General features: G+C 43.6%; 2 protein-coding genes across 3 annotated transcripts in view; one reads left to right on the forward strand and one right to left on the reverse strand.

Annotated features, from left to right (window-relative positions):
* Positions 1–4,659: 4,659 nt before the first annotated feature.
* Positions 4,660–12,905, forward strand: PGRMC1 (progesterone receptor membrane component 1). The gene is made up of 3 exons (XM_070784811.1): positions 4,660–5,074; positions 8,939–9,094; positions 11,605–12,905. The coding sequence occupies exons 1-3, from the start codon at positions 4,750–4,752 to the stop codon at positions 11,706–11,708; spliced, it is 585 nt and encodes a 194-aa protein (XP_070640912.1). The 5' UTR covers positions 4,660–4,749; the 3' UTR covers positions 11,709–12,905.
* Positions 12,906–14,870: 1,965 nt separating this feature from the next.
* The window catches only part of LOC139180898 (A-kinase anchor protein 17B-like), a 60,519-nt gene continuing 51,107 nt past the window's right edge, over positions 14,871–24,282 (reverse strand). For both annotated transcript variants that reach the window (XM_070783491.1, XM_070783490.1), the window contains exons 3-5: positions 23,099–23,229; positions 21,125–21,356; positions 14,871–19,282 (exon numbers count right to left, since the gene is read on the reverse strand). In XM_070783491.1, coding sequence (XP_070639592.1) covers positions 17,648–19,282; positions 21,125–21,356; positions 23,099–23,229 — 1,998 coding nt within the window. In that variant the 3' untranslated portion in view covers positions 14,871–17,647. The remainder of the gene's footprint in view (positions 19,283–21,124; positions 21,357–23,098; positions 23,230–24,282) is intronic.

Here is a 24,282-nt window from a genome sequence, read left to right on the forward strand (position 1 = left end):
TGTCCTATTCTTCTTTAAACGTTCTTTAAAACCTATGAAAATAATTTAAAGGAGACAAGAAGCTTGGAAACATTAAAAGACTTAATGTATATCTTGGGAAATAAGTAGTCCTCAGGTCAAATACATAGGCTTTAGACATTGATTTGAAGCCAAACATTATATATACTGCAACTCTCATGGGCTGGAGGGGGCTGTTTAGTCAAGAGCACCTGGCTTCTTTCCAGAGAACTTTGAGAATTGCCACTCTGGACAAGACCTTTCCACTGAGAGTTGCGACATGAACTAGAATGGTAGGAGGCTTGCCTTCAATCTCAACATCCCAGTGTTTACCCAACAGCCCATTTTATTGAACATCAACTCTGCTTTGAAAGCATTTACATTTTCAATCTGGATCACTTTTTGAGCTTTTCAATGGCATTTTCAAAGCTCTATATAAAGCAAGACTACCTTAAATCCATTGCCCCTCCAAGGGTATACCTGCTATAGAGGTATAGGGGGAAGGGCACTGGACTGTGACAAGTGAAAATTATAACCCCTGTGTGTGTGTGTGTGTGTGAGTGTGAGTCACTCAGTCATGTCTGACTCTTTGTGGCCCCATGGACTGTAGTACACCAGGCTCCTCTGTCCATGGGATTTCCCCAGCCAGAATACTGGAGTGGGTTGCCATTCTCTTCTCCAAGTGATCTTCCCAACCCAGAGATCAAATCCTGCATCTCCTGCATCGGCAAGCAGATTCTTTACCAGCTGAGCCACCAGGGAAGCCCATAAACCCCCCTGTGAAGTGAAGTGACGTAGCTCAGTCATGTCCGACTCTTTGCGATTCCTACCAGGCTCCTCCCTCCATGGGATTCTCCAGGCCAGAGTACTGGAGTGGGTTGCCATTTCCTTCTCCAGGGGATCTTCCCAACCCAGGGATTGAACCCGGGTTTCCCACATTCCAGGCAAACACTTTAACCTCTAAGCCCCCAGGGAAGCCCCATAAACCCCCCTAGCCCTCCATAAAAACATTTCCCCCACTTTTTATTGAGATATAATTGATATATAACATCATGTGGCACCCCACTCCAGTACTCTTGCCTGGAAAATCCCATGGACGGAGGGGCCTGGTGGGCTGCAGTCCATGGGGTCGCTAGGAGTCGGACACAACTGAGCGACTTCACTTTCACTTTTCACTTTCATGCACTGGAGAAGGCATGAATGGGGCCTGGTGGGCTGCTGTCTATGGGGTCGCACAGAGTCAGACACGACTGAAGCAACTTAGCAGCAGCAGCAGCTTCTGGTGTACAACATATTGACCTCATACATTCATATTGTTGCAGATTACCACTGTCATGTTAGCTAACACCTCTGGCACCTCACATAATTTTCATTTCTTCTAGTGGTGAGAAAAATTAAGATCCAGGCTCTTAGTAAGTTTAATGCTTATAATATGATTTTGTTGTCTACAATCACTGTACTGCATATTAGATCTCCAGGACTTATTTGCAAATGTGCATCCTTGAATGTCTCTCCTACTGCCCCACTCCCAGCCCCTGGTAACCATTTTTCCATAATCTGCTTTTTAAGTTCAGTTTTGTTTTCTTTTATAGGTTCCACATATCAGTAATATCACACAGTATTTGTCTTTCTCTGTCTGACATTTTCCCCACTTTTAATAATGGTTACCTTTGAGGAGAGAGAACCAGAGGTGAGGGGAGGAGATTGAAGTTACCTTTTGTATCTTGCTATAGTTTGAATTTTATAACCTTAAACAAATGTGCCCTTTAAAAATTTCAAACACAGTTTATCTGAGTGGGAGCTAGTGGCTTGTTGGTATTTTTTACTTTGTACCTCTCAGAAAAAAGCCTGAAGAATTATTTATTATTAAAATTTCCCTAGTTTTGTAAAACAAAATCTGTGTATGTGTATGCGTGTGTGTGTCTCATATCTCTGCAGGAATACAGACCAAACTGCTAATGTGTGGGCTGAATTTCAAGATTGTTTGGGGAGCTGGGAGACGGAGAAATGAGTTTCATTTGTTACTTATATATTGTTAAAGTGTGTCGTAGTGAACGTGTATTACATTCTACATTTTTTTCAGACAAGAAATAGTAAACCATTTTCCCTCCTGAGGCTAAAAGGGACATGTGTTCATTCTGGAAAATACAGAATAGTATAAAGAAGAAACAATCACAACAGTTAACGTTTTAGCACGCTTCCTTTCAGGCTTCCTTTTATACTTTTTTTTACATAGTTGAGTTCACATTGTATATAGTTTTGTATCCTGTTTTTCTCTCTTAAGAATAAAACACAAGCATTTTCCTGTGTCATGATAATATCTGTATGGCTGCATCACACACAATCTTATGGTTTTGTCACAATTCGAGTGGATTAATCAGCTATTTCTTAAAGTTGAACATTAAGGTTGTTTTCAGTTTTTCCACATTACAAATGATTCTTTGATGAGCATCTTAGTAATGAAATCTTCATTTGCATTTCTAAATGTTTCCTAGGGATAGATCCCTACCGGTGGATTTAATGAACCAAAGAGTAGATTTTCAGAAGTAGGATATCAATGGATAGCAAATATTTTTACAGATAACCAAAGGTTATACCAATTTCTACTCTCCCCAGCAGTGTACAAGTGTCTCTGATCAATATTGTATATAACTCCCGGCCTCCACTTTTTTTTTTTTTTTTTTTATCCTTTCTGTAGGAAAGTAGTAGGTGAGAGAGTTATCTTCATTTGTCATTGCTGTTGAGACTGAACATTTTTCATATGCTTATTCACCACTGGTATTCCTTCTTCTGTGAACTCTCTATTTTGATTTTTGCCCATTCACTAACTAGTCTCTTACAGTTTTCTTGTCAATCAAAATAAGCTCTTAAAAGATATGAATCTTTTGTCTGTCATATTAGTCGCAAATGTAAATATATTTCACAACTTTTTTGTTTTTGTTAACTGTCTTGGCCATACACAGATTTTTTTGTTTGTTTTTTTTTTTTAAAGACAATCTGATTCTAAATACAGCCCAGTGCCCCCAGTTTGAGCCTGCTTTCCCTGATTAAATTGAAGAGGTTTGACAAAAGATCTGGAAAGGCCATTTCAGCTAATCCTAAATTTAGATCTGTGAATAAAAGTGTGTGGGCCCGACTTAAAGATTGTTCAGTTCATATGCACTTTTGCATGATTTATGGAGAAGGAAATGGCAACCCACTCCAGGATTCTTCCCTGGAAAATTCCATGGACAGAAGAGCCTGGTGGGCTATAGTCCATGGGGTCAGGAAGAGTCGGACAAGACTGAGCGGCTGAGCACACACACAAAGGATTTAAGAAGATGGGGGGGGGGCAGGGATGGAAGCAGTTTGTGCCAGAAATTTTTAGAATTCTGAGGTAAGAAGCCAAATCTCTCCAGTCTCCTGCGTGTTGGGAGGGGGAGTAAATTTTGTGCCAGCAAACAGAACTCTTGATGGAAAAGTACTGCTCTGGGTTGCAGATGTGTACGTGGCTTGGCTTTAATTATTTTTTCCCCTTCTCTCTACCCTTTCTTCCGCTCCCCTCCCCCTGCCACCATAAAGAGGGCAGCCACATTAAGACTCTGAAGGGTACAGACAGTGCTTCCTCCATGAGGCTGCTCCTGTGCAGCTGGTTAGCACATCAAAGGCCGGATGAAATACCAAGGAAACAACGGCCCAAATCTAGGATCCTTCCAAACTCCCACCTTCATCTGGGCTCTAGCACAGGGTTATTGTGACTGCCAAGGATAGCTCGACCAACTTCAAATAGAAGAACGCTGCCAAACAAAGAAACTTTGGTGATTATTCTGAGCCAAAAAACCAAACCAAACAAACAATAACAACAACCAAAAAAAGCGCAACAGAGTATTGCCCGCTGATGCCCTGGGATTGAGCAAATCAGTGATTGCAAAAAGGATTTAGTGTTCCAAACACGAACCCAAAGCAGATCAAACGATCTGATCTGTTTCACCAGACACTGGGGGAGTTATCAGATGAGGCCCAGGCACTGATTTGACCTATCCCGAGGGGTGTCTGCCCCACAAAATCTGGTGGGAGGAGGATTGGAGAAAGGCTGCCAAGGGGAGCCAGGTGAAAATGGTTAGTCTGAGTCTCTAGCAGCTAGGGTGGGAAAGGAGTTTAAGGAGTCAGTTTCTTGTCTCCTAAGAGAGCCTCGCGATCCCGAGGGTTGGCCGGGTAAAGATGAGTCTCCTGAATGGAAGGCTGGGAGAAGGTTAAAGCAGGAGAAATGGAGTTAGTGTTTGGTTCGCATCAGGTGGCTGAGAAGACCTTACACAGAGCCCGGCAAAGCCAAGCGGGTAGGTGTGTGATGAACAACTGGGGGTAAGGAGGAGGGCTGCGTGATGCGTCGCAGTTAGCTAGAGGCTGGCGTGGGGATGGCGTGAGGCTGCGACCAGGCCCTGCAGGTATTGCTGAGGGGTGTGTTCCGCAATCCCCGCGGCGGAGGAGGTAGGATCCGGCTGGGGGAGGGGAGCCACCACCAAACAGAGGCCAGGTCTGGGGGCCTGAGCTGGGCGGGGCCTGACTGAGTCGCGCCGGGAGCCTCGGCTGCCGCGGGGAGGCGGGGCTGAAAGGCCCCGCCCGTCCGCCTCCGACTCCGCCCCGCCTGGCTCCACCTCCTCCGCTGGCTAGTCTTGGTCAGCCGGGCCCCGCGCTCCAGTAGCTCGCGGAGAGGGAGGAGAAAGCAAGTTCCGGATCCCTGCCTATCCCGGCCCAACCTTTGCTCCAGCGATCATGGCTGCCGAGGATGTGGCGGCGACCGGCGCAGACACGAGCGAGCTCGAGAGCGGCGGGCTGCTGCAAGAGATTTTCACGTCGCCGCTCAACCTGCTGCTCCTTGGCCTTTGCATCTTTCTGCTCTACAAGATCGTGCGCGGGGACCAGCCGGCGGCCAGCGATAGCGACGACGACGAGCCGCCCCCGCTGCCCCGCCTTAAGCGGCGCGACTTCACCCCTGCCGAGCTGCGGCGCTTCGACGGCGTACAGGACCCGCGTATACTCATGGCCATCAATGGCAAGGTGTTCGACGTAACCAAAGGCCGCAAGTTCTACGGGCCTGGTACGGCGGCTGGCCGGGGGGTCGCAAAGACAAAAGAAGGGGCCCCAGCACGGGGCTGGGTCCCGGAGGGGCGAGGAGGGAGCGGGGCGCCCGGGGAGGGGCTGGAATGGTGTCCAGCCTGGGAGGGCGGGGCAGGGAGGCTCCCCGGGCGGGCAGGGGGCCAGAGGCACCCTGGAAAGGCTGCGAGCCAGTGGGATCGCAGATTCCCGGTCCGCACCGCCAGCCCCGGCGTGGGGTGGAGGAAGAAGACTGAAATGCTTAAGCCGGGGGTGGATGGGGGGGTGAGATCGTCAGTCTGGAAGGCTGAGGGTGGTGGGGGGTGGCACAGCAGAGCGCAGTGTTGGAGGAGTTTGGAAGGTATCGGGTTCGAGGGTTCCTGGAAGGAGGGGATGATGTCGGTCTGGGGAAAGGAAATGAGAGTGTCTCGAGGGAAACATGATGGGAGGGAGGGCGAGAGGGGGTCGGGAGGTCTAGCCTTGGAGGGGCCGGGAAGGCCGATGACCCCAGGAGTAGCCATGAGGAATGGGGAGGTGTGGGAGAAGGAAATGGGAAACGAGATTAGCAGCAGGTTGGAGCACTGTGCGTGGCAGTGAGTGATGTGTGTGTGCTCTGTGTGATGCGTATGTGGCATGTCAGGCTTGTGTGTGTGCGTGCGCACGCGTGTGCTAGCAATGTGGCATGTGTCAGGTATGTGAGTGGCATGTGTTTGGTATGTGTGTGGCAGACGGGGAAAGCTGGGAGGTGAACAGGGGAGGCTCCATAGGGGGAAGGGAGCTGGATGTAGAAGGCTGAATGTAGTGGTCGATAGGAATGTGGCAAGACCAGAAGGTAATACAGTATTACACTCCGTAACAGGAGAGAAGGAACTAGAAGCCAAAAAAAAAAAAAAATGGAGGGAGGGAGAAGTGGGAGGATCCTGAGAAACAAAAGGGGTAGGGCTACGGAGGCTGCTGGGTGTGGGGTTTCGTGGAAAAGCCAACCCGAGGGGAAATGAGGGCTGGTTGACTGAGGAGCTGTTGCAGAGGGACAGGCTTGGTAGGCCTTAGAAATGAGGCTTCTCCAGGCTTGGTTGCAGAACAGAATCACCTGATGCACTTGAGGTACAATACAGATTCCCGGCCTAATCTCCCCCAAGAGTGGGGGAAAGGGGTGATCCAGAAATCTGCATTTTAATACGCCCACCCCCAGGCAAATTCGAGGAGTCTCCAGGTTGGGAAAGTTCTGCTTTACAGCATGTTTGGATCAGAGGAAGAAGGGGTTTTAGCTCCTCCAGTATGGATGCGTCTAAAATCAGGGGGTTCAGGGAGAGGAGGGAGAGCGAAGAAGGCAGCAGTCTGCCTTCATCCCCACTCCTGGTTTGTTTTACTTTGCCCCTCCAACTCATCAACATCAGATGTACTAAAGCACTCTCCCACGCCACAGTTTTTCCTTGGGGAGGATTTAGAAGACCTACTTCCTATAAACATGTAACTGTCAAAATAATTTGAAAACCATACCTATATTATTTGTCACTTACAGTGGTGCACCTGAAGGCTTTATCAGTAAACATAATCATGTAAATATCTGTTACAACCAAGCCACCCCATAAAGCAGTTGAAACGTGCCTGGAGCTTCACCATATAATTGTAGTTTGCAAAGTCATTGAGAGGAAGGTAGGCCTGTGTACAGAGCTTGAAACTGGGAGTCAGGCAGCCTGGGTTCTCGGCCTTGTTGGGTCACTCACCACCTGTGTGACCTGGGGCAAAGCATTGTTCTCTCCAGGCCTTAGTTGTCCCTCTTTAAAGTGATAGAGATGGCCCGTTGTGCGATCTCAGTCTACCTGCATGAGTCCATGCATCTGTAACATCACGTGGCAATTACACTTTGTGTTATAAAGGATTCCTGAAAATGATTCATTATTTTTAATGATGTTGTATGTATGGCACCTTTGTGGGTGCTGGGAATATAGTAGTGAACAAAACAGGCCTACATCTCTGCTCATGGAGCTTACATTCTGGTGACTGTATATTCTGGTGGATAATGTATGTATTCTCCAAAGATTTTTAATGCTCCCCTCAGAGTGTTTTCAGTATTCTGTAACCATAAGTTCTAAAATGGTGAGGTCCAAACCCATCCACTTGGCCTGTTTACCTTCTCTAGTGGAAATGGCAGTATGTAATGGTGATGAAAAACAACCATTTTTCTTCGGAATCTTATGTGCCTTTAAAAGTTGATCATAAATTTCGTCTAATTTGTAAAAATAAAAGTGTCCTAGTGGATTGAGGTTTCAGGCCATATTGAAATGTGATCTGTTCTCATACTTGGTATGGTGAAAGTGAAGTCAGAAAGTGAAGTCACTCAGTCGTGTCCAACTCTTTGCGACCCCGTGGACTGTAGCCCACCAGGCTCCTCCATCCGTGGGATTCTCCAGGCAAGAATACTGGAGTGGGTAGCCATTTCCTTCTCCAGGGGATCTTCCCAACCCAGGGATCAAACCCGGGTCTCCCACATTGCGGGCAGACTCTTTAACCTCTGAGCCACCAGGGAAGCCCACTTGGTATGGTAGTTACCTGCAAACTTCTTCATATCTGACTTGCTACTTGATCTACCTTTGGGGAAACAACACATTGTTTAAAGTACACTGGATTCTTTTCATTTACTGGTGCAATATTAAAATAAGTCGAAAAACCCACTTGAAGTACATACAGAATGATTCACTGCTCTCTTAGACAAAAATTTAGTATCATTATGTATAATAGCAGTCAGATATTTTACAGAATTTTCAGAGTCTTCAAACCCACCCAAAACAGCTGACAGACCTGATTCCATGCCTTCTTTACTGACAGTGAAGATTATGTAACCTGTGGATAGATTTCTAAACCACTGATACTCATAAAATGATTTCTCCTGCAGAGGCCATACATTAATGTTCAACACAGTCTAGTCTCACAACCAAAGATCTCTATGAGACACTCTTGGCTCATTAAATTGCATCAGCATACATGTGTAAAATGTTTCTGTTTACACTCTAGTGTTTCTTATTTTCCCAGGTGGCGCTAGTGGTAAAGAACCCACCTGCCAATGCAGGAGGCATAAGAGATGTGGGTTCAATCCCTGGGTCAGGAAGATTTCCTGGAGGAGGGCATGGCAACACACTCCAGTATTCTTGCCTGGAGAATTCCATGGACAGAGGAGCCTGGCAAGCTGCAGTCCATAGGGTCGCACAGAGTTGGACATGACTGACTGACTTAGCACGCACGCACGTTTCTTATCTTCAGAAACCATAACTTTCACTGGTGCAACCCCAGTCCCTAGAACAGAGCCAGGTTCTAGGTTCAATGTCCAGAAGTTAAATTCTGATCCATGAACTATATCTTGGATCATTCCCTACTAACACCCTCCCCCCAGGAGATAATCATTTATGGCTTTTTTATTAGCTATTTGCAATCACAAGAAATGCTGCTGCTGCTGCTCCTGCTGCTAAGTCGCTTCAGTCGTGTCCGACTCTGTGACCCCATAGACGGCAGCCCACCAGGCTCCCCCATCCCTGGGATTCTCCAGGCAAGAACACTGGAGTGGGTTGCCATTTCCTTCTCCAATGCATGAAAGTGAAAAGTGAAAGTGAAGTCGCTCAGTAGTGTCCAACTCTTCAGTATAGCATTTTGATTTAGGTATTTAAAAGTTTAATGACAACAGGTCGTTCAGTATTCACTAGGTAATAATCAAAGGATCCACGTCAATCACTTAAGGTTTCCAAATGGAATTTGATATTCAAAAATGGGCTCTCCATGCTCATTGGTAAGGAAGCCATTTCCTGTGTGTGAGCCACAGAGAAATTGACTGTCTAATAGACAATTGGTCTTTGGTTTGGTTTTGTTTTTAAAGAGGGGCCGTATGGAGTCTTTGCTGGAAGAGATGCATCCAGAGGCCTTGCCACCTTTTGCCTGGATAAGGAAGCGCTGAAGGATGAGTACGATGACCTTTCCGACCTCACTCCTGCCCAGCAGGAGACCCTGAGTGACTGGGACTCTCAGTTCACTTGTAAGTGGGTTTTTTTTTTATTTTGCCAGGGTCAGATTTCTACCAATAATGGGATTCACAGCAGTACAATAGTTATTACTAAGCAGCCTGCAACTGCAGAGCATTTTGATAGGCTCCTGAATCTTGGACAGATCAAGTTCATGGCTTGAAGTAATTGTAGCAGTGCTGAGTCACTTGCCATGACTGCATCCCAATATCTAGCTAGTTCTCTGTGGAAACCTGGGTTTCTGTTTTTGAAATTTCTGAGGTTTGCATAGATTTTCCCACTAGGATTTGGTGTGCAGGGGAAAGGAGAGTGGCCATCTTGGCTACAGAAGGATTTTCATAAGCCCTTACTTGTAGAACTTGCTGTTTAAAAGCAGCCCACATTGCTGTTAAAGAATGAGAGACTTGTATTATACAAAACAGCTTCTCTTTGAATCTAATTGAGCCTAACTATAGGCCTCATCTACAAATGATGCTTATAATCTGCCCAGCAACAATGGTGTCTACGTTTTTTAAAAAGAAAGCAGAAAGGAGACACTTGTTTCCTGGCTTATGCTATGGACCAAGGGCTTTGGGGGGAAGTAAGGATGGAGGTCATTATAAATGTCATTTTCTATTTACTGTTCTCTATAATTTTTTTTTTTTTTTTTTGCTAAATTCAACTGTTTTGAGAGTAATGCTGACCTCAGAGAGAGTTCTGGATTAATAATTAGCCAGGTATAACTCTGCCTTTAGAGTTTGGATCCCAAGTCAACTAAGTATAACTTTCAAGTCCAGAGGCAAGTCTTTGTACTCTGAAAACATAATTCAGCTATCTAACAGTCCCTCATTTTTTGCATCTTCAGGATGCCTTTGTAACAATAGATTGTTCTATATGAAACCAATGAGTTGTAATTCATAATTTACATAGCTCTATTTTATAGGACTTAATTTCATCAGTGGGGTAAAAAACCATGGTTCCCCCAACCCCTTAAACTAAGGCTAGTCCCAAATACTGTCGTGACACTTGAGCTACACTCAAAACTGGCATGGTTCCCCCTTAAGGCAGGTTTCTCAGGTGCCACCCAGCTTTTATTTGTCTTGTACAGTCACAAGCACCCTAGGGACCTTTATAATATGTTCAAATAGGCGAGTTCTAATTGTTCCTGACTATTATTTCACAGCAAAGTAGCTCCAGTTTACCTGATTAAACAGGTTGGTTACTCCTTTAATTCCTACCCATATTCAGAAGAGGAGTTCTCTTGACCTCTGACACTGTGATAATTAACCCTACACTAACTTGGCCCGATAATACAGCCAATATGGTGGTCATCTGCTGACTCCGTCCCTCCTCGAGTCTCTTACATTCTGGTTACTCTCTTAAACCTGCATTCTCCAAAATCTCCAGTGTTCTCCTGTTTCCTTTACCACTGCCTTTAACCACGTCTAGCTTTTTTTCCCCAAGTTGAGGGAAAATTCTGTCTCCTGCTCTCCCCTTTATCCTCCGAGACTATTATCATTCCTTCCTCTGTCAGACAAGCATCTAGTAATCATGGCTGTCCCTAACCACTGTTCCATCCCTCCTTGCTCTCTACAATATGGTTTCTGCCCCCACCATTCCACTGAACCTTCTGTATCAAACGTTTACTGAGACCTGCATCTTGCCAACACTAATTGCACTTCTCCAGTCCCTGTTGTCAGTCTCTGGTCACAAAGTCCCCATTTCGGTGCACGGAGTCTCCAGCGTTCACTTCCGTAACTCCTGTCTCCAGTTGCCTTTAATGGGTCTCATATCCTTCCCTTTCCAGCCCCATGGACACTGCCTTCGTCCTGGCTCACGTTTCTCCCCGTGAGGATCTGCCCGCTGGCCTCCTAGTCACCCTGTCCCTGGACTCTCCTGACTAACTCGCCCTGCCCTCTATACATAGTGGAACCGTTGTTACCATAGCGCTATTTCACCTTGTCATTCCTTTGTTGTGCACTTTCGGTGCCCTTTGCCATCTGGGATAAGTTCAGACGCCTCAGGCTGCCTTTGCACATCTTTCATAAGATTTTCCCACCCTGTTTGGCTGACGCTGCTCCCAGTCTCCTGCCAAGTCGGTCCCTTTATTGCTCCCCAGATATGTTTGGTCTCACCTGAATGCCTTTGTGAATGGCGTTGGCACTTTGTGGAAACCCCTCCTTCCCCAAGTCCTTCTACACATCTTCCAAAGCATATCTCTCTCCCACGAAGTGTCCTGCAACCCTTCCAACTAACTCATACCAAGCCCTTGCTCTGCTGAACATTCCCCTACACACAAACAAACCACTTTGACATTACCTTGCACACACATTGTCAGGCATCACTCCCCATTCTATACTTCTATCTGCTGAACAAAACTAACTCCCTGGGACTTGGCTGGGACTGTGGTATAAACTGCCTTGAAGAATCCCAGCATGTTTTTGTGTTGCTTGTAGGCCTCTCGTAAGTGCTTTCAAACGAAATATGATAGTGGTTTTCTCCAAAGCGTGAGAATGACCAGTTGTGTCATCTTCTTTTCTTCCAGTCAAGTACCATCATGTGGGCAAACTGCTGAAGGACGGGGAGGAGCCCACCGTGTACTCAGACGAGGAGGAGCCAAAAGATGAGAGCACTCGGAAGAATGATTAAGGCCTTCAGCGGAAGCATATCTATTTTTGTATTTTGCAGAATCATTTGTAACATTCCAGTCTGTCTTTAAAACATGGTGATTTCAATATTTAGAAAAGTTTTGAACTTGCTGTACATTTTTTTAATTAACATCACTAGTGACACTGATAAAGCTAACTCTGTCTTAGAATGCATGATATGTTTGTGTGTCACAAATCCAGAAAGTGAACTGCAGTGCTGTAAGACAAATGTTATTATGGTTTTTCTTCTATTTGTAGTCAGTGCAGGCTGAATTGGAACTTGTATTTCCTGAGAGACAGGTAAGACATGAGTATTCCCCCCAAACAGGTTTAAAGGTTAAATGTGTGAAGTCCTTCAAGCGTCAAGAAACAAAGAATGGACTTTGAGTCATGATATTCTCTAAAGATAGAAAATCCTTTATTTCTCGATTGACCTAACTGCATGATTTCTGTTTTCTCTACCTCTAAAGCAAATCTGCAGTGTCCCAAAGGCTTTGGTATTAATTAAAGAGAGCAGTCCAGTACAAAATGAAATCTCAAAGCTGGACTCAATCACAGGTAACCTACTTTTCTGTTTGGGGACAGCATCATTGTCCTGTGCTCTTTGGAACACTCAGATGCCCTTACTTAACAGTAATCTCCAATGAGCCTGAAAATAGGATCTCAACATTCCAAAGCAAGCTTTGGCGAAAATCAGCTGGCTTGCCTAAAAACCAAAAATACATGAATAAGATTGTAGGACTATTTTCCCCACCCCTGTGTTCTTGGTTATTTCACATGATTGGACATGCGAGGGGACCGTGTAGGACAGGAGCAGATTGTTCTCTAAGAGCCTTCACACACACCCCTGAAGAATGAGGAAACCGTACACATTACTGGCCAAGTGGTTTTTAAAGTGTATTCATAACCTAACAGTTATTCTTCTGTTGTTACAAAACTATAGCCACTGCAAGAGTTGTAGTCAAGTGTCTTGGTCTTTGATATTGGTCTTGGTTAACAATAAACTTAGCTTAAGTAGACTGTACAATTGTATGACTTTGTAAAAGTATTATATGAATAACTAGTGAGGTTTCAAACTCTTGTAATTGTAGTTGAATAGTCATTGTATTTTCTTGTGAACTGTGTTTAATGGTTTTACCTCAAATCAGAAAACAAAATGAAGTGCTTTGGTCAGTTAATAAAATGGTTTTACCCAGTATAGTGTGGTGGATTGCCTTATTTCTTTTAAACTTTAATCTGAGGAAGCAGATTCAAGAGTTTCACTTCTGAGTGATGTTTTTTGTCTTCCAAGAGAGACAAGGAAAGGGGTACAACTTCACAGAGGCTGCACACCAAAAACCAAGTACCAGCTTATCCGGTTAAAATAGTGAATCGAATTTACTGTTTTGTCGGAATTTAATAAACTCAGAGGCAGACTTCTGCCTTGAATTATAGCAAGTTTACTAAGGAGTAACTCTAGTGAAGACTTACTGAGTGCCAAGGCAGGTTTTGTTTTTGCTTTACGTATCATGGGATTAGGAAAGTGTTCAGGAACCTTATGGTCGCAAAGTTGATTCACTTCATGCCAAAAGGATATGAGACTTACATATGCAGTCGGTTGTATAAACAGACAACCTATTACTCTGAAGATTAGTGTTTTGCCATTTTCATGTGAAAATTGACAGACTCTTCTTACAAGGGAGGTACTCCCTGAACCAGAGAGGGCTCAGAGCTTTCCAGCTTTTATGTTCTCAAACCATATTGTCTGTTTTTGTTGTTTTAAAATGTGTCCTTTTCCTGCATTAGTTTTCATCCAACAAATATTTGAGCTGCCTGTTTTGTGCCAAGCAACCTGTTAGGCCGTATGCTTTTGGGGGAAGGGGAGGGAGAGAGAAACTGGGCCACCATTGCAGCCTGAGATTAGGCTGCTCCTTTTACTCAGTTAAACAGGTTTGTCTTGATGCCAGGTGGAAAACATCCAGAGCCTGGTTAAAAGCTTCAACCCCAGATAGCCGGAATCCCCCCATTCAGAACTAAACATTGTACTGATTACAGGTAAAGGGATATTACTATCAGGCAGGACTTTCCTGTAGAAACTTAAATCCAGCTCACACAGTTGTAAGCCATATTATGTAAAAGGCACTGTTTGAGAAGATGAGGGAGTGGTGGTTACAGCCATGGCACCAGCCATGCCAGCCAGGGAGGGGCCAGGTGAACAGCTGTTTCCTCCTCCCCTACTTTCTTATAGTCCCTGCCTAGACACTGTCTTCTTAGTCCCAGAAGCAGCATTTGCTATGTGCTTGCAGCATCTCTGTGGCTTCTCTACACAATATCATGTTCACCTTACATCAGAGGGCCACTCTTCATGCAAACCCTCGATCCAGAATGAGCAAAAACAGCCTTTGCTGTCTCAGAAAGAGCTCTCTGAACAAAAAGAAGCTCTAGAGTGCCCAGTGGCCCTCTAAGGTACAGTCCGCCTTTGTTACAGATATTTAGAAGAAATTTGCTGTACATTTCCTGTGAAAATACAATTAACTCTTTCAGGATCAAAGACTGATCACTGAAGCCCCTCACATCTATGACTGGACTCCCCATCCCACACCCACACATGTTTTTGGAAATTGGGTAACTTCTACACTTTCACCAAGGCCTGAACTGTGTGTGTGTGTGTGTGTGTGTGTGTACTCAGTTGTATCCAACCCTGCAACCCCATGGACTGTAGCCTGCCAGGCTCCTCTGTCCATGGAATTTCCCTGGCAAGAATACTGGAGTGGTTGCCATTTCTTCCTCCAGGGGATCTGCCCAACCCAGGGACTGAACCCACGTCTCCTGCATTGGCAAATGGATTCTTTAGCACTGCACCACGTGCGAAGCCCTAAGGGCTGAGGTGAAATTCTGTGGAATCTGTTTTGCTGCCTATAAAGAACTGATAAAACCTTTGCTGAAGGGAGAACAGTCTTAAGTCAAAATATGATTCTCATTTATCCAAAAATGAAAATACAACTGCATTTTCATGAGCTCTGACAGTCAATTGCCATTAACTGGTATTATAAAGGGAGATGTTGACTCAAAACAGTAGTGAAACCAGACATATTTTCAAAGAAAATATTACTGCAGGTGTGTGATATTCTATCCAGCACATCTGGTCAATGAACAAAGACTCTATACTATGACAACTTTATTTTTAATATATCTGAAAATCAAACATGTATTATTTCTCTACCAATGCAAATGACAAAAAGGAGCAGCAATGTTAGTGCAAAGCAGCATACTACAGGTAGAAATCTCACCCTCCCACAAAGTGGAATTATCAACATTTAAAAGTGAACATGTTGAACAGTCTTGCAACAAATGAAAATACATTTATTTGGTTCTTAAGTTCAAAATTACCAGGTTACAATGGCTTTCTACCTGAGGAATTCAAACAAATGTAACGAAAACACATTAACAGACTTTTAGTTAATTCTTAAAGCACTATTAGTAATGCATACAAGGAAAAACATGAAAACATCTATTTAAAAAGACACAGATTAAAGTTCCAGCCCTTCACTGGACATAGGAAAAAGATATGAGAAAACTTTTGCACCACTTAAATAACAGCACAACAAAGAATAACAGTGTTAATTAACAGAAAGTGAGTATCACATTTTCAGTTCTAAATCATTCCATCAATCCATTTGAAAAGTTCAGGAGAAATTGTTCTCATCCTTGTTTAAGGCCTACACACACCAAAAAAAGGGATTTGCTCAAATCTAGAATGCATTACCACAAGACATAAAAACCCAAGGTTGTATAGAAAGTAAACACAAAACCAGTATTTTTACTTTCTTCTAGGTCCCAGGATGGTATTTAGACAAAAATATTACATAGAAGTGACTTAGCACCAATTCTATTATACAAAAAAAATTTTTTAATTGCACATGCTGTATTCTGCAATGTATTTTTTTATGTCTGGTTACTGAGCAGCAAATTGTTTTCATGCCTAAAATCTCTGCAAAGAAAAATTATCAAATGACAGAAGACATTGAGTTGTTTTTTCTTTCTTTTTTCCAAAACAAGCATAGCTGCTTTCCATTACAAACCCATAATGTTCTGTGTTTCAAGGGCATTAAACATGAAGAAAACAATAGGGAGCTTGGGTCTCATTGGAAAAGAATAATACCTGGTTGCCACAGGTTTTCTGACAAAATACAAGCTGTTATAATGTAAAGGCTACTCTAGACAATAGTACTCTGAACATTAATAGTCATTGCTAGTCCTTAGAGGAGAAAAGGCACTCACCCTAGGAGTGATTTTTCAGATTGGACAAGCCAAGCCTAGTTGATGGCTTGTGTGACTCTGATGGCAGAGTCACTAGCTTGCAAGTAGAACTGAATACAAGAGAGCTAACAAATAAATGAATGATGTGAAGATTTTCTAGGCATCTCAGATATCAGGTTGTTCAAGAGTCTGGTTACAAGCACACATCATGCCTTATCATTCTGGGCAGCCACACTGACTGGTGTCCTACTTTGGCTTGACCAGCTGGTCCTTTTCTATGGACTATCAAGTTAGGACTATTTGAAATGAATCATGTAATATGAAAATGTTGCCTTCCACTACTTTGTGGATTAAAATACCTTTGCCCGCTGCAGGCAGTCAAATCTCTTTGAGGTCTTCCACTGCCATGTCAGCTATAGTTTTGTTGGAAGAAAAAAGTCATCTACTGCCCCCCCTGAGTTCCTAAATCCAATATAAGGCAGAATGAGTCAGCCGGGCTTTCAATAGAACATGCACTGCATTAAGATGTATGTCTTTACGAATCTATAAAATATCTCAATTTAAAAACATATTCAAGGAGTCCAAAACCAGTAGGTAAAAAGATAAATTGCTTATGTTAAGAGTTTACAAATTCTGCACACATACAATTTTCCCCCCACTAGAAAAGTATGGGCTTTACCCTTGACTCTTCCTAACTCCATGGCATTACTGAGGGTTGAGGAGGCACTTGTTACTGTTTTATAAAAGTCAGTTTGGGGATATTCAGTGGCTTTTTACAAACTGATGTCACCCAACCCTGAGTGAAAGGATTACATAACCTGAAATGCAATAGTGTCACATCCTCTCTTCCCAAGTGCCATTTTTGGTGCCCCAGGATTGTTCAATATTTCCTTTGACAAATCCCAAGTTGTATCACTTCAATCCTGTTGCTTTTCTACGATGGAATGACATGGGGTTCTTCCAAAAAAAACAACTCTGCTAATGGTCCACTGTCTGTGTCAGCCTCAAAAGACAATCTGAGCCCCTTTTAGATTCTTCTTCCAAGGCTTTGTTTCTAAAAGGACAACTCTTTGAGTCCTATGAACATATTAATAAGATTAATTTCCTTCTGGTAGATGCTCAGGGAACCCTCTAATGTCATGGAGAAGTCCAGTGTATGTTCTAGGTGTCATCTCTCTTATCTATAGGTATTTCTAGATAAAAGTCAGGAAAGTTTGTTGCTTCACATGGTGTTCGAACCAAATCAAAGAACAAGTAGAAAGATCCTTATGCATTCACTGCCATCCCTTTGAAGATAAATGATGTTAAATGATAATGTTATGACAGCTGAAGAACCGTAGAAGGCTATCTTAACTCCTCTCAATGTGAATTTGCTCCTTTGATGGCACCAAATTAAAGCTGCAATCGAACTGTAGAAATGTCTGTCCTTGGATAAGAAAGTTTTGCAAGCACATTGTTTTACCAAGTTTTTGAATCGGGATGTTTGGTGTTTCCAGTTTGCCAACACATCTGCCACACACACACTTTGATCTATACTTTATACTTTGGCAAGAGAAGCAAGGTTTTGCATTTGACCTTGCTCAAGCTCCTAAGTGTTTGCTCTCTTGCTCTGTAGTTGCTAACTACATAGCTACATTTGGTTTTAAATTTTCTTCTTGCAGATTTTTACTGTGAATAAGGGTTTACTGATCTAAGAAACCTTCAAAACATTTGAAAATAAAAAGAACTAGTGAAGTTGTTTCTCAAATGGCTTCTATCAATGCGCTCCAGACTGTTAGGTCTGATGTAGTAACTATCAGAATTCAGCATGAAATCTCCAGAATACTCACGTCTTTTCATCCTTCCTGCATCCCAGTTATATTCTGACCTCCATGGTATCTCTCTTCTTTTGGGAAAATCCCACAAATAGGAAGCATCAGCAGTTTTTGGTGATGTTACTGGCACTTGCAAGAGCCTATAGTTGACTCTGTGGTCAAATGCACTATCACTAAACTGCCTCCTCTTTCCTATGACAGTGTCTAACTGATCACTGGCACTGGATCTGTGGTGGTGGCTTTCATCAAATAAGTATTGGGGAGCCAGTATTTCCCTCTCTTTGCTGTTGCTGTCCTCATTTCTAATGGAATTGTTTTTACCCTCAAGCCACGAACATCTCAGTTCATAAGTAGACCTCCTGCCTGGTTTCCTAAGCTTGTATTCAGAGTATTTTTCCTCCCCATCATGTTTCCACTCTGCATGCAAGGCCTGCTGACTTGACATAATTTCTGGATCACAAGTGATGATTTCATCAGCATCAAGACATCCCTTTTCTGGGCAGCTATCATATGTGGCCACAGACTTCTTTTTCTTCTCTTTGTTTACACTAAGATTATCACTGAGACATTCAGAATCACTGCTAATTTCCTCTAAGAAATCTCTCAACTTCAAATCAAAGTCTTCTGACTTCTTAGATGAGGAAACTTGGCTTTGACTTGTGGATATGGGATCCTGGACTTGGTAAGCATGAGTCTTTTCCAACAGATGGCTCTTGTCATCAGTTGGGGACAGGCAATCACCAGCTTCACTGGCTGTGTCCTTAAAATGATGTTTAAACTTCTTCGTGCATTCTTCAGCATAATCCACTTTTCTTTTCTTTTGTGATATATGCTCAGTATCCCAAGAAAGATTTGTCCAGAGATCATCTTCTTGCACCTGTTCTCTCCTATCTAGATGTTGCATTTGGCTCAAACTGGTTGAGCGATGCTTATGTTTTCTCAAATTGATTTGAAAGCTATTTCCTTTCACAAGGACAGTTCTCTTCCACTGACATGTGCTTGTTATGTGACTTGGTTCTAGGCAGATGCGGGCATATTTTGGAGTTTGATAATGGTTTAAAAGATAGTCAATAAATTCATCTGTTTCATAGATCTTCTGTTTCCTGCTATGGTCTCTCTCAACAAATCTGGAAGAATAGGAGGTATTAGAACCATGCTGGTCTTTCTCAAGAGATTGACCTTGAGTCATTATAATTTGCAAGGAATTCTGTTCACAGCTCAAACTTTTATTGTATTCATCAGTTAATGATTTTCCAGCTTTCTCTTTTCTTGCTGAATATCTTTTTTTTTTCCCCCCAAGGCGGTGGGAAGATTTACGTAAGTGAGCTCTAGCTTTTTTCTTCATTTTTCGTTTACGTTTATAATTTGACTTGGAAACAGGGCATTTTAGCGTTTCCTCCTGATTTTGAAGATACTGAGTGTTTGGTTCTTCTTTCTTCAGAGTTCCTGACATGGTCCCCAGAGCATAATGAGCTTTGAAGCCTGCAATATTCGCCTTCCGTGGGTAAAATTCTTCAGACTCCTTCAAAGAAAAAGGTTAAAAATCTCACATGAAAAGCTCAACAGGTTAAAAATCTCAAAGAAAACTGGGCTATATAGCACTGTTCTGAAGAGTTTCTAATTACACCTAGGGTAGATCCAAATTAGGAATAATAGCACACTGAAGAAACAGGAGGTACAAAATTAAATGTCCCCATCTAACAGGAGCTGCTTTGACTAGGTCTGTGCCTGTCCTTATGTTAGAAAGCACCCCAGTTACATACCTTCAAAAGCACATAATCCTTTTTTCCTTTGTTCACAAATTGATGGGTCTACTTACTGTTCCAGGTATTGTGCTCAAGGGTGGGAAGCTGAAGAGGAATAAGAAATGCTCTACAGCGCTCCCTGGGGCTACAGTCCTAGAACAAGAAAAGACTGGTGGGTGAAATATGTGTCTTAAAGGGTCAGTTGGCTTTATAAAAGCCAAACTGCATTTTTGGGTTTTATTACGGCCTCTTCCTATGGATTACAAGTGAGCATGTCTTTGACCTGACCACCTCGGTTGGAAACAAGATAGCAAGTAGAAAATATGGCTGTGACAATGGTGCTCTCTGCTGTCCATGACTGCAGGGCAGGTGGAAGGTGTGGACTACGGCCCCTACCCTGCTGGGAGAGCTTGTACTGAGCTCCCACTGACACTCGGCACAAATCAGGGCTCAGAGCTTACCCAGGACTTGGGATTCAAATTTGGTACCACACACATTGAAGAGAGGAATTCTTCAAAAGAAGTCACTTTTGGCAGTCATTAAGGCAAACTAACAGAGAAGGCAATGGCACCCCACTCCAGTACTCTTGCCTGGAAAATCCCATGGACGGAGGAGCCTGGTAGGCTGCAGTCCATGGGGTTGCTAAGAGTCGGATACGACTGAGCAACTTGACTTCACTTTCACTTTTCACTTTCATGCACTGGAGAAGGTAATGGCAACCCACTCCAGTGTTCCTGCCTGGAGAATCCCAGGGATGGCAGAGCCTGGTGCGCTGCCGTCTACGGGGTCGCACAGAGTCGGACACGACTGAAGCGACTTAGCAGCAGCAGTAGCAGCAAGGCAAACTAAAAAAGATCCAGCTCGCCTTATTGTCAAGATAAATGTGAGGTTTTTCTGATCCTTATTTCATGCAGTTTGATGGGCCATACCAATGAGAAAAACAAAAAACAAAAACAGGTGAGATGGCAAATATACCTAAAATCAACTCTACTGAAAATGAATGCCATTCACTCTTGGTGTCTAAGAACACTGAATGTGGCTTTTCAAATGAACGCTTCGGTCTTTACTCTGGGGCATCTGCTGAGTCTGGTTATCTTTAGGAGGTCAGTAAATGGGAGAACAAAACCTTCCCCAACTGAAACTCTCCAAACAAAACAACTGGCCTATGATGTGAGGTATTCCTTAGCAAACAGCTGAAGACTAGACTAACATGTCTGTTCAAGGCCCTCCTTTCCCGTCCAATCCTGTCACTGATGAATGGCCAGCGAAAGGTAATGTAGGACTACAAACTCCACATCCCTCCTCCTGGCATTTTCTGTTAGCTCCATTAGGAGCTTAGAAGAGTAGTTGAGAAACACAAAGTGTGTGTGTGTGTGTGTGTGTGCACGCCAGATGGTGGAGGTGAGACCCAACCCCTTCAGAGAACCTGAATATCCCTTTGGTCAATGCAAAATTGTGGTTATTAGAGACCAGCCTATTGAAAACAAACCTCAACGAATACAGTAAGTCTTCCACAGCCACTGGTTAAACAATAGGCTGCTGTTTCAAAGTAAAGGCCATAATGACTCAGAGAGGTCACTAGCTACCCAAACCAAAGAACAATGGGGCAAGAGCCTTACTGCAATTTTCCTTAGGAGTGCCCGAATCAGGTAGAGGGCCTCCAGCTGCGTCTGGGTCAGTGGGATCTTCCTCTTCTCCAGGTCTTTGGAAGAGTTGGACCCTGGTTGGGCCCCCACTTTGGCGCTGTCCTTCTGTCTCCTTTGCCGGTGCCTGTCCCTTTCCTTCTGGGTGCGTCTCTTGACTCTGGCCTTTCTCCTCTTTTCCTGGACCTTCCTCTCCTCTTTCCTTTTTCTGGATAATGATTAAGAGAGTGAACCCTTTAGAAGGTGTTTATCGGGCAAAAGGGTTACTCTCTTCCCCACTACCTCCTCCCTGGCAGGAGTTCCCCAAAATCTCCAGCTACAACACCCCAAGGCTCGACATTAGACCACTGAGGACAAAAGACACTGTGACACATCAGCCAAGGGGAGAGATGCTTAACGAAGTTGGTCAGTTAGAAACACGTACAGGAGACCTCATGCAGAGAGAATTTAAAAAATAAATGAAGAAGACTACTGAATTCAAAGGAAGGGCCTCAACCTCCCCCCACCCCCTGCACTTTCTCAAACCAGAAGCAGGGACTATGGGATCTAGCATTTGCAGTGATGATTCCATTTCTCTTGAGATCAAAACCTTTCCTGAGCTGGTCACACAGACGCAAATGAAAGTAAGTCAAGGCACTCAGAAAATCTTAAAGGTTAGAACTGGTCTTTAGTGCACACTCCTTAACACAGTGAAGTGTTAGTCACTCAGTCATGTCTGACACTCTGTGACCCCATGGACTGTAGTCTGCTAGGCTCCTCTGTCCATGGAATTCTCCAGGCAAGAATACTGGAGCAGGTAATTCCTTTCTCCAGGGTATCTTCCCAACCCAGGGATTGCACCCAGATCTCCCACATTGCAGGCAGATTCTTTACCATCTGAGCCACCCAGTACATTATCATAAAAACAGGCTGATTTAGAAGAATATGGGCTTATTTTTCTGTTTTCTGAATATTTAAGATGTTTTGGTTAGGCTCTCATAGAAGCATGGAAACCTGGGGGGTGGGGGAAGGGCAGGGGAGGACAATTGCCTGAGGGAGGACCGAGCCCCAAACTGGAGGATGAGCTCAACTGCATAATCGATCTGGAAATTTGGGGGGGCTCATTACCTTTACTGGGATCAGCTTCTGGCCAGGTTTCACAGCCAAGACCTTAAGTAACTCTTAGCACTCCGCCAGCCAAAAAAACGTGAGAGGCACATGGAAGACTATTCTTAAACTCCTATAATTTGGATAAAAGGCTGGAAGAATAAACCTGCAAGGGGAGGAGCCAGGAAGGAGGTAAAACTGGTTTGGGGAGCCCCGTAGTTCTGGTCCAGCTGTCCCTTCTTGGCAAACCCTTGACAATCCAACGGTCCTTTCTAGTCTCAAGCTCCTAAACTGCTCAAAGAAGTAAATACACAGGCTCCTTAAATTCACAGAAAGAACTTGAACCAACAGGAAAAACGGTCTCAACAGATCCTTCTGGGTTAGTTTGATTATTGATCATCTTATGAAAGAAAATCTTTTCCAAAACAGAAAAGAATTTTCCCCCAAAATTTCAATGGATAGGCAAGGTAAACTTTGGTAAATTTAGGTAAACTGGTGAAACTTGTAAGTTGGCAGGCTAGAATTCTCATGCGAAAAGTACCCGGCCTTTTTTTTTTTTTAATGATTATTAACTCCTAGACAACCTAATCTGGTTGGTCCTACTATTCCTCATTACTTGCTCCTCCTGACAAGCATACTTTTAAAGTATCTTGTTTTTCACTGCTTTCTCCTTTTGGTTTTGTAACAATGTAATGGAAAGACAGCAATTTTCTAATGGGCACCAATTCCTGCTCCCCCCCATCATGCTGAAGAGATGAACCCATTCACCTGAAGAGATAAATCCGTAAATCTTAAGTTTAAAAACAGACAAAAAACAACAAAAACAACAACAACAATGCTCTTCACTGAACTAGGTCTCCTCACCTTTCAGCCTCTTCCTCTTCTCTTTTTTTTGCTTTTTTCCTCTCTTCCTCCAACTCTTGTAATTTCAGCCTTTCTTGATTTCTCTTCTTTATAGCTCCTTCACTGAAGTGTTTGGTTGTATCAAACATAACCTGCTCTCAAACAATTCAAAGTATCATTAGAAAAGTTTGCCTGCTGGCTGGGTATGTCCCAGACCAGAGAGCTAAAACTAATTTGTACCTGTCAATGCCAAACCAAGTGAATTAAAAATGCCTTCTCTGTGTCCCAGTACCCATACAGTTACACTGCCTCTCAGTCATCTCTCAAACTGTCCTTGTGGGATTTCTAGAACTTTCTTTGGCAGAACCTTTGAGGAACTCACCTGACAGCCATATGCGGCATCATAGTGCCCGTATGGACACGAGTTCTAAGGGATGTGAGTATATTGCTTCTGGTTTGTTATATTGATTAACTGAGTTATTAATAATGTTTTTTTAAATCAGCAGAGACAAAAACAGTCCAGAAATGGGGTGGGGGGAGCAAAGATGTAGGAAAATTGACCAAAAGAGATACAAGATCTGACTATAGTGATTATTAAACAACTTTGCAAATCTGAAAATAAAGTAAAAGTCAGATTGATGCAATACAAATAAATTCGCCTAAAAAATATAAGGATGCAGCTGCTGCTGCTGCTAAGTCACTTCAGTCGTGTCCGACTCTGCGACCCCATAGACGGCAGCCCACCAGGCCCCGCCGTCCCTGGGATTCTCCAGGCAAGAACACTGGAGTGGGTTGCCATTTCCTCCTCCAATGCATGAAAGTGAAAAGTGAAAGTGAAGTCGCTCAGTCGTGTCCGACTCTTAGCGACCCCATGGACTATAGCCTACCAGGCTCCTCCGTCCGTGGGATTTTCCAGGCAAGAGTACTGGAGTGGGGTGCCATTGCCTTCTCCCAAGGATGCAGAAGTAGCTATTTAAATATGCATGAGTGACAAACACCAAATTCACCATCACAGTTACCTTTGAAGGGAGTGAGCAGCCTTGACTGAGGATGGTACACAAAGGGGAAGATGTTCTCATTCCACTGGTAATGCTTTCTTTTTTAAGCTGCTGTAGTGTGTGGGTGGTCATTATAGCGATTGCTAGATCTTTTGTCAGACTGAATAGCTCATAAGCTTCAAACATATATTTTAACCCAAGAAGCCT

This window comes from Bos indicus, chromosome X (genome assembly GCF_029378745.1).
Source record: "Bos indicus isolate NIAB-ARS_2022 breed Sahiwal x Tharparkar chromosome X, NIAB-ARS_B.indTharparkar_mat_pri_1.0, whole genome shotgun sequence".
Lineage (NCBI taxonomy): Eukaryota > Metazoa > Chordata > Mammalia > Artiodactyla > Bovidae > Bos > Bos indicus.

Coding starts and splice junctions, on each gene's coding strand:
- PGRMC1 (XM_070784811.1), top strand. CDS start 4,750: ATGGCTGCCGAGGATGTGGCGGCGACCGGCGCAGACACGAGCGAGCTC. Junction 5,075..8,938: donor CCGCAAGTTCTACGGGCCTG/GTACGGCGGCTG, acceptor TTGTTTTTAAAG/AGGGGCCGTATGGAGTCTTT. Junction 9,095..11,604: donor CTGGGACTCTCAGTTCACTT/GTAAGTGGGTTT, acceptor CTTTTCTTCCAG/TCAAGTACCATCATGTGGGC.